The 10,000-nt window shown below is 41.2% G+C and overlaps 1 protein-coding gene across 2 annotated transcripts in view; it reads left to right on the forward strand.

Annotated features, from left to right (window-relative positions):
• Window positions 1-10,000, forward strand: part of LOC143036777 (venom phosphodiesterase 2-like) — a 103,125-nt gene that overhangs the window by 84,531 nt on the left and 8,594 nt on the right. For both annotated transcript variants that reach the window (XM_076204512.1, XM_076204511.1), the window contains 3 exons: window positions 1,214-1,358; window positions 5,107-5,314; window positions 8,344-8,491. In XM_076204512.1, the coding sequence (XP_076060627.1) occupies window positions 1,214-1,358; window positions 5,107-5,314; window positions 8,344-8,491 (501 nt within the window). The remainder of the gene's footprint in view (window positions 1-1,213; window positions 1,359-5,106; window positions 5,315-8,343; window positions 8,492-10,000) is intronic.

A 10,000-nucleotide genomic window follows, 5' to 3' on the forward strand; every position in this document is an offset into this window, starting at 1 on the left:
CGACAATGAGGTAGTTAACCTGCCTTTTAAGACTTTAGTGTTTTATCATATCTGGCGCCAAGCGGTCTTGTTCTTCCTGTCGCCAGACGATTTTATTCTAGTTAAGGGAACAATCTCCACCCTCCGACTCCGTAGCGAGAGGTTTAAAGCACTCGATCTCGTCAACCCGATGAGGTTCCCTTGCCAGGAGCTCTTGTCTTGAACCTGACGCTGGAAGGATTTGTTCTCTCCAGCGGAGATAGATTCCGTTCACCAGAGGAGAGGTGACCCCAGGACAGAAGGGATACTCTCGCCCCGGGGGAACGTTTGCACCCCCTGGACAAAGAAACTTCGAGCCCTTGCCGAAGAACCTCCTCCCAACTCCCCCAGCTCATTAAAAGGGGGTTCACATGGTCCAACGGTTCGTCGAACGCGGTTCGACAGACACGTGTTTAAAGTGATGTGTGAACGTGTGAACGGGGTATTTGGGGTTTAACCAACGTGTTCGACAACCAAATACCCCGTTCACACATCACTTTAAACACGTGTCTGTCGAACCGCGTTCGACGAACCGTGTAAACCCCCTCTAACGACCTCTTTGGATAAAGGAAAACCTCGAAGAGCGTCGCACTGGAGAGTCTGAGGATGTCCCCGAGCTCGGTCGCTCTTGAACGAGTTTCCTTCTCTTCAGGCGAATAGAATCATCTGGCGCCGGACCTTTCTTTTTTTCAATGTGCTACAATGACTCGTTGGCCCTTAACGAGATAATGAAATTCTTTAATCGAGGTACTTTTCCCTTTTTAACTTTTTTGTTTCAAAGGTTTCCCTAAGGCCGCTATCTCACTGCCGGCGCCGCCGTTGTGGCTTGTTGTTGGCTGCAGCAATCTCCCATAGTTATTATGAGTGGACTCGAAAGGTTATGATAGTACTTTAGCAAGGGGGGGATGGTGGTCGTTATATAGAGTTCTGGTTACCCTCAAGTGATTTTACTAAGCTAATTGAACTTGCCCATAATCTGCCCGTACCCGGCGCCGCCGCATGGTGTGACACCGACGCAAGTTGAATATGATTGTCTGGGGATCCATCCCACAACCCGAAACAAAATCTGGAAAATATGACCTCACTTTGAAAGGAGTCAGATAGGATCATTGACCTTTTTTTTTTTTGAGACGCTGCTTTTGGCGATTGTGATTTCTTATGACAATACCTCACGAAGAACATTGTCTTGTGCCAGGATCTCAAGAAGGAAGATCCAGTTCCTCCGTGCTGGATGGCTGACTCGCGACTCGAGCGGACCCTGAGTGACCAGTGTGACCGGAGTATCAATAACGGACTTTACGCCGACTTCAACATCACCCTGAGGCAGTTCTTCCCTGAAGGTAAGCCTTGGAGGATTACGCATTCTGTCTGGGGGATCTTTACCGTGATCAGTGTCTTTCTCATTTTATTTTCATCGTAATAATAGGATAGGATGATGTCTATAGTACATTATTACAATAACCAAGAATATGTCGTGTGTGTTTATATTACGTATATGAAATTAAATAAAAAATCAAAAGTGCATTTGCCAGCCCTCCAGAACTCTCCATCTCGGTGTGTCCATTACTAACCGTTGCGCATCATTTGGGTGCACTTACAGTGTGTCTTGGGTCACTGTGTCAAGCCTTCGGGTATGAGGAGACCCCTTTGGTCGCCTCCAACGAGCTTACCATGACCCGTGTCAGATGTTCTGGGATTTTCCTTTTTCTTTTTCTTCGAAGATACCGCGAGGAGAATGAAAGTTACCTTCAAATGCTACTAGGTCTTTTATCCCCCACTCTCGGGAGTCCTCTGTCTAGTCTTTGTCTTCCACGGTTCCCATCTCACGACGTTCAGTGATTAATACTCTTGCTCTATCTCCTGTCCTACGTTCTGGTTAACATTCCTTTCCAGTTCCACCTCCGCTTCTTTATCACCACAACAATATCTTTCATTCCAGTCTGCTGACCTCTTAATTGCCTTCCAGTGTTATTTCCAGCACTGATCTCTCTATTTTCTTCTATGGACTCCTTGGCTTCGTATTCATTGCTTTCGTCATTTTCAAAATCTCAAACCCATAGATCATATTTAGCATTGCTGTAGATACTAAAGTTTTCATTTCAGATATATAGGTAAAGCACCTCCCATGTTCCTTTATTTGTCAAACTTTTTCCAATCAGTTGTGATATGATTTTTTATCTAATTTTTGTAATCTTTAATTAGTTTTAGCAGCCGACCATAATATTAATACGCTTAAATTTCTTCCAGATTCTTACTTATTACTATAACAAGTATTAGTTGCTTTACTTTGAACTTTGTAATTGACCATTACATCAGTTTTACTCGTATTCATCTCCAAACCTACTTTCGGACATTCTTTGTTGAAGTCCCTCACCATATCTTGCAAGTTTTCTTCTATTTCTCAAATGAGAATGTCTTTTTTAAATCTAAGGTGATCAAAATATTCCCCATTAATGTTCAGATCTTTCCAATTCATCCCTCTGATTATATCTTTCATGCATGTAAATAACTTTGATAAAATTGTATCATCTTGCCGTACTCCTTTCTCGATCTTTATCTTTTCTAAATTGTTATGTAGTCGAATTACAACAGTACCTTTCACATAAATGACCTGTGGAACTCTGGCAATGGTTTAATGTGCACCATGTTTGCATATGGAATTTAGTATTGTCATATTTTCTACAAAGTCAAAGTCGTCCTCGTAATATAGAAAAGCTAAATACAGATGTCTATTGTACTCCTCAGCAATTGATTTATTGTCTGGAGATAGTCTAGTGAAATATCAGCTTCTAAAGCTTTCCTGTTCTCTTGATGGGTTTTCATCTAAAACTTTCTTTATTAAATCTATTTGTAAGAGTCTTAGAAACCACTTTTATACACATTTGAAGACTCGCTATTTGTTGGGCGGTTATTAAGATCTTCCTAGTCTCCTCTCTTGTGAAGTAGAATAACTAAAACATTGCACCATTATTCAAGAACACTGTCCTGCCATACATGCCGGGCTGTTAAATTAATATATAATTAACTTTTTCTCCCTGTATCTTTCAGAAGATCTATCAATATGCCAACCTCCAAATTGTTTTTTCCTCATTTCCTACACTTTAGGATAAACGCTCTGAGTACTTCTTCATTTGTAACTTCTAGTACTCTATTAGGGTCTGCAAATACATTTATTGAATAATCTTTGTATTTGCTGCCTCCTTAAAGCTAGTCTGCGCTCGGTTTCTTTAATACTTTTACTCTTTCGAATAGTGTCTCTAACATGACCCATGTTTCTCTTCCTTTTCTTTGATCTCTGCCTTTTTGATGATATTGCCTAGTCCAGCTTTCTTTTTCTTTTTCGTCCCTCCTAATCTTAATATGTATAGTCCTTTTACTTTACAGTAAGTCACTTACTATGTTGGAGTATTTGCTTTCTCTGATGTTCTTTGTGCTTTGTACTCTCTCCCCAGTTTTTTTTAATGATACATTACAGTTCATAACCTTACTGTTGCCCTCACTATTTATTCGATCCTTGAATCTGCTTTTGATTTCCAGAAGAAATTCCTTCCCTTTATTCTTTACCTTTGCAACACTTTCTTCGTGAAGACTAGTTTATTTTTATTTGTTCTGATTGATTAAGCTGCGCATCCTACCATTCTTTGTTCACAACCTATATTTACTAAATCTGTAAAAGTAACATTGCTAACGCCTTTGTCCACATTTCCTATTGTAAAGTATATTTCGTTTTTTTTTTCACTTATACACCTCCATTTGCAACTTCCACCCTTTTATAAGTGAAGGATCATTGTTTTGATTCGTAGTTCTCTGCAGAATGAACTTGTTTCTCTCCTTTGTTGTTCCTCTCACCTACTCCATGATTCCCGACTCATGATTCGCCTGTCATGTCCTTTATTTTAGTATTGAAGTCACCAGCTACCAAAATGTATTATTTTGTTCTTGATCCATTACCTGATCTACATCATATGAGAAGAACTCAATGTCATCGTCTGAACTCTGTATAATTCGTGCATAACATGAATTACTTTTTAAGTGTATTTTTTACATAGTCTAACCACATTTCAAATGACCTTATCTGATATAATAACATATTTCGCCTTACCAAAAATATTTCTATCTATCAAGAATCTTACTCTATCGGGTCTTTCCTTTTTCTTACCTCTGCACTAGAACAAATGGTGACTGTCTTATAGATACACAAGCTTTTCTTTCTTCCTTCGGACCTTATTCAGTTCTATGTTGTAAGTGTATACCCTCATCTTGTTCAGGCAATTTCGTATCCAAGATTTAGATCTGCTTTGGCATTGCTTACTCACATTCAGTGGTACTGTCCACAAGCACGGAAGGCAATGCAGTTATTTGACCTGTGATGAGGATTTAACAGGAGCACTCGTTAATTGGTTATGTTCTCCATGAAGCAAGATTTGGGAGATTGTAACAGTAATCTCTAATCTTTGTAACCATATTTTGGGGGAATATACATCAATAGAGCCCTTTATGTCTATGGAGTGTGCAATAGTCCACGCTATCATTATGACAGCATTCCATATATCTACGAAGAATTCCCATGTTCACCCCCATGGACGAGCCAGTTACCAGTGGGTCCTGAGACTGTGTATGTCAATTGATCCTCGTCACATTTCTCCAATAAAACCTGTTTGATATGGGTGACCCTGCAGAGATTTTTATCTTTATCGATGTAAATCCTGTATTTGTTAAGATATTTATGCCTGTTCACCAAGGTCAAGGTATCAGCCCTGGAATAGGATGTATGTGTTGGTAGGAATTTTCCAATTCCAGGAACTAAAAATGTATCAGAAAAGTGGAAAATGGATGTGATTTCTGAGGAACAGAAATTAGTTTTTGCAATCATTTCGAAAAAAAAGATATATATATTAACAAGAATCCTCCGAAATCGAGGGGACAACAGGTTTTCCGCTTAGTAGAACTCAAGGCAACAATTATTCTTTTTCTTATTTTCTTCATAGGAACTAATTCAATTAAGATATAAAAATTACAATCTGAAAACGAACAAAATAATGAAAAAAGTATTCACCAATAAAATTTGAGGGTTTTCCTTTCTTCCAGAACTGGAAAGACCTCAAGTCCTGGAGGAGGAGGGTTACTTACTGACAAACATGGCCCCTGTCCTGCCGGGCTTCGAGAACGGCCCCCGGGCTGTCCTGACGAAGTCGCTGCAGACCTGGGTGGACCTCAGGGGCGAAGTAAATGTCATCCACGGTCCGGTCTTCGATCTCGATTTGGACGGACACCAGGATAATGTCACTTTCGTTTTGTAAGTATGATGAGTTGTTATGACACACATATTTTGTAGAGGAATAGACCAGTAGATAAATTGGTAGATACATAGAATTTTATTGGCCATTTCTGTGTCAAAACACCCACCCACATCATAAACAGATAAAACCCTTTCATTCACTCATTCCATCTTTCCACTTCGGAAATGAAGGGTCTACCTGTTCACCTGCAGCGAGGCACAACTCTTCTGTGAAATGACCAGACAGATGAAGCTGAATTGCCTCAACCGCATGTACCCAAAATTAATTATAAAACAGATGCAAAAAGCATCCATTTTAGCCGCAACATCCGTTCACAATCACACTATTGTTTACACACACAATTCTGCTCAGAAGAAAAGTCTCCATTTTAGCCGCGACATCCGTTCACAATCTCACACTATTCTTTGCATACTCAATTCTGCTCAGGAGAAAAGTCTCCATTTCAGCCGCGACATCCGTTCACAATCACACTATTCTTTGCACACTCAATTCCGCTCAGGAGAAATTCCACGTGCATCCGAAGTCAACTTTCGTTCCCTATCAATCCACTTCATTCTCTGTCTTCCCCTCAAACTCACTTCACCCTTTTCTGCTTTCCACATTCTCTTTGTTAGTCTTTTCTTGTTCATTCTTTCCTATGCCACCTGAGTAGTTTCTGCCATACTCAGTCTGTCAACTTTCTTCCCACCTCCGTTCTTAGCCTCACTTCCACAATTCTCATTTTTTGTCAGTTTTTGAAACATCCCTACCAGAAATAAAACTAGAATATGACAACCCCTACTACTCTACTACCAAAATATTTGACACATCAACTTCTGAACCTTACAATTCAGACTACAGATGCCACTGCTGATCCTTTATTAATTTGATGGAGATGGAAGCATCTGTTGCACAACTGGAGGTTACAGTTACGACATTTGATATAGAATGGAGTCTGGAGTCTCATATTAGCTGTTAATGAATACATAACGTATACATTCAAAACTAATGATAGTGAAAACTGTTGCCTCAGGTTTCGAATATACTGCAAAATACAGTACAAAAGGCCACACCCATCCAACACCCGCTTGTTTTTCGTATTAACTTAGCTCCTTCTGAATGAACCTCGCTGGCTGACCGGGTTAGGGCGTCGTTACTTGCGGCGAAGATCGATGGGATGGTTCGAATCCTGCCACCGGCGAAGTTGAACCAAGGGCATGGTTCATTAAATTCCACAGTACAAAGCCCTCTGTGAGGGGCACCGTCCTAGCCTTCCGATAGGGGGGAGTGGGTGACGTTGAACCATATCATCATCATCATCACCTTTTGAATGAAGGGTCATCCCAGCCCCCGCCCACTGCTTGGATCAAAAACGATACGGGTTTCGCTAAATGGAAACTCGAAGCCTCACAGTGAACAACAACAGTCCTTGGACCCTCCCGTAGATATCTTAGAACAAAATCGTTTGATTTCTGTCTGTGCTATATTAGTGTGGGTCTGTTTCTGTGTCCCCGACTGAAAGTACTAGAAGGCGGTAAACAATCGGTGACTGTCAGTTCTCCTTATATGAAAGGTTGAGGAAATATAGTCATAGTTGATAAGAGGCTTGGAGATACTCTAAATGTGTAACCAAAGAAAACTCTTAAAAGTACTCAATAGAAACTGTGAAATTAAGACAATGAGGATAAAATATACATGAAGAGAAGACAAGGTACAGCAGAGGAAGATATTTAGATCCTTGTAGGAGGGAGGGAGGAAAATAAGCACTAAAATTGAAGATTGTGTGATAAAAGTACCAGCTACCGACCGGATACTCCAAAAGAGCCAGGTGGTTCCAACGCTTTGTGACGTCAGACATTTGATTGTACCACAGTCTTGGATCATGTGCTAAACTCGTGATTGATAATTATTGTCCCTGAGGATGAGAACCCATACCTCGTATTGTCCATTCCATGGGTAATGATGTGACCTTACAATGCTATAGCATTTCATCATCATTAAGTAGAGGTTTTGTCCCTGTGGAGAATACTGCACCCAAAGTGTTTTTTTTTTTTTTTTTTTTTTTTTTTTTTTTTTTTTTTTTTTTTTTTTTTTTTTTTTTTTAGAAATTGCAAAAGAGAGGTTTGAAGTGAAATAGGTGAGGAGTCTACGCCAGTAGTAGTTCCTCATCTCTCCAAAGACTCCCTCAGCATCTTTCATCCATCACATTCTCTGTCTTCTCACAAGTCTTATTCCACGTGGAATCCAATTGAAATCTTTCTTTGAGTCTCTATTTTTCATCATTCTGTGGACGTTTCCGTCCCATTTTGATTTGCCTTTTTCCTGTCATATTCAGTATTAATGTGATAAAGAGAATTATGATAATTACTGGACACTGAAAAACATATTTTTGTAGAACTGATACACCATAGTTTAAGTCCAGGTGTTTCCATCGGTCTACACACAGTGCCGCCCCAAGAACTTTGTCAACTTCGAATCTATTTCTTCTATCTCCATCTTTTCGAAAAAGGAGAGCGAACAACCTGAGATTATTCCCCTTCCTACCACTGCTGCTGTAAACCACACTACTACAAATCATCAATAGTTCAATGTTTCTTCCTAGAGATATGTATGGAAAAAGGCTGAGGACCGTGGCCAGTCTCTGTGGGGTTGCGGGTTTCGGTGAAATTTGAGGCAACATTTATTACTATTCCTCCTCCTCCTCCTCCTCCTCTTCTTCTTCTTCTTCCTCCTCCTCTTTAGAAACAGTGAATTAAAATTCATATCGAGATAGTGCATAGTCTATATACCAAAGCCTTCTTCCCCCATATAACGGGGGGTAGCTACCTGCACCCACTCCCACCCATTTCGCCCCCCACTCCACCACCCATTGTTTCCCTCATATCTTAAATCTTTATTTTTATCTCCTGTCTACTGTCCAGGTCAGAAGCAATGCAGCAAGACACAGTACTTCCACAACAGGGCACAAAAAAAAAAAATCCACAGTACTTATATTTGTTGTGTGTGTTACATATAAAGACTTTTCCTTCTGCTGCCCCTTCTACAGGAACAACGTGAAGCCCCTGGTGCCGACGGACTACTTCTACGTCATCACCTCCTGCAAGAACGGAAGCCTGACGACGTGTCCAGGCTCTGAGATCGACCTCATGTCCTTCGTCTTCCCCAACACTCGACTCGACGACAACTGTTGCATGGTGGGTCTTGCTGCTCAGAACGAGTGGCTTCTCCTTTCCTTTTTTTTTCCTAAATACAGTGCTTCCCGAGCGGGTTAGGGCGTCGTTACTTGAGGCGAAGGTCGAGGCGAAGTTGAACCAAGGGCATGGTTCATTAAATTCCACGCTACAAAGCCCTCTGTGAGGGGCACCGTCTTAGCCTTCCGATAGGGGGGAGTTTGTGACGTTAAACCATATCATCACCCTATCACCACGCCATCCTTAGTAGTCACACCCTCGCCTCCACTTCTCCCCTGGAAGAAGTACATCCAGACTTCAAAGGACTTAGGGTCCGAAGCCTACTAGTTTCTGGAGTCTCCCCTCAGATGAATAAAACCGTCTAATGTTTGTGAGGGTAATATTTGTATACAGCCAATACGTTAGGGGAGTTTAGTGACACCCCTACGGACCAGAGCTACGTACCCATCGTTCATGGCCGGAGACTCGTCTCCTCCCAAAGAATACTGATCATTTTCACCATTTTCACCTTCTGTCTGCTACTTTCTCCTCATCTCGCCTTTACCAAAAATTCGGTGCAATATTTTCCCCAAGGACAGAAGCGCTGGTTATGCTCGACGGACCGTAACCGTTGCTTATCTCTCTTATCAATAAGATGACGTCAATGAGTGGGTGCCACGGAGATGAATGGAATGGACGGACAAAAAAAGAAAAAAAAAATGGAAGGTAAAATTATCTTCCAAAACGGCAAGGGTTCATTCTTCAAGTGCCTCTTAGGATTTTCAAACGTTATCACGGTGGGGAGGGGGGGGGAGGGGGTTTATCCCTGAAGAGATGAGATGGGTGGTTGTCATTTGTTGTTGTTGTTGTTGTTGTTGTTGCTGTTGTAGTTGTTGTTGTTGTTGTTGATGTTGGTAGTGGTGGTGGTGGTGTTGTTTGGTAGAGCTGTTGTTGTTGGTAGTGGTGGCGTTATTGATATTATTGTTGGTAGTGGTGGTGTTATTGGTGTTGTTTTTGTTATTGGTGGTGGTGTCATTGGTGTTGCTGGTGGTGAGCTTATGATATCACTGTACTCGTTTGACACTGGAGTACTAAAATTGTTGAATGGATTCTCTTATCAGAACCCAGCGGCAGGTAACTGCGTAATTCTGCAGAATGGAAGGCGGAGAGAATCACCTCCCTGCAGCCCATTTTTCAAAAACGGTCAAACGCCTCACCCTCAATCTGGAGGTGGAACCCCAAGGGGCTGACATTCGGTCACAGGACTTTTTATTAATGGAGTTCAATTGTATTTTTTTTTCTCCTTTTTCATGTAAGGAAAGCTAACAACTAAGCAACTACCTACTCCCTCGTACTACTACTTTCAACAAATGACATTGAAACAGTCAAATACAACGCAGGCAACAGTTTAAATTTTCTTTTTAGAGAGATGTACGGGATGGCAGAGGGACCGTTGCCGTCCATCAAGGGGCTGTGGGTTTCCAATCATTGAAATTCGAGCCAAGAATTAATATAAGTTCTACGGCACGGGCG

Source organism: Oratosquilla oratoria, chromosome 21 (assembly GCF_046742065.1).
Source record: "Oratosquilla oratoria isolate Oo_2021 chromosome 21, ASM4674206v1, whole genome shotgun sequence".
In the NCBI taxonomy this organism is placed as follows: Eukaryota; Metazoa; Arthropoda; class Malacostraca; order Stomatopoda; family Squillidae; genus Oratosquilla; species Oratosquilla oratoria.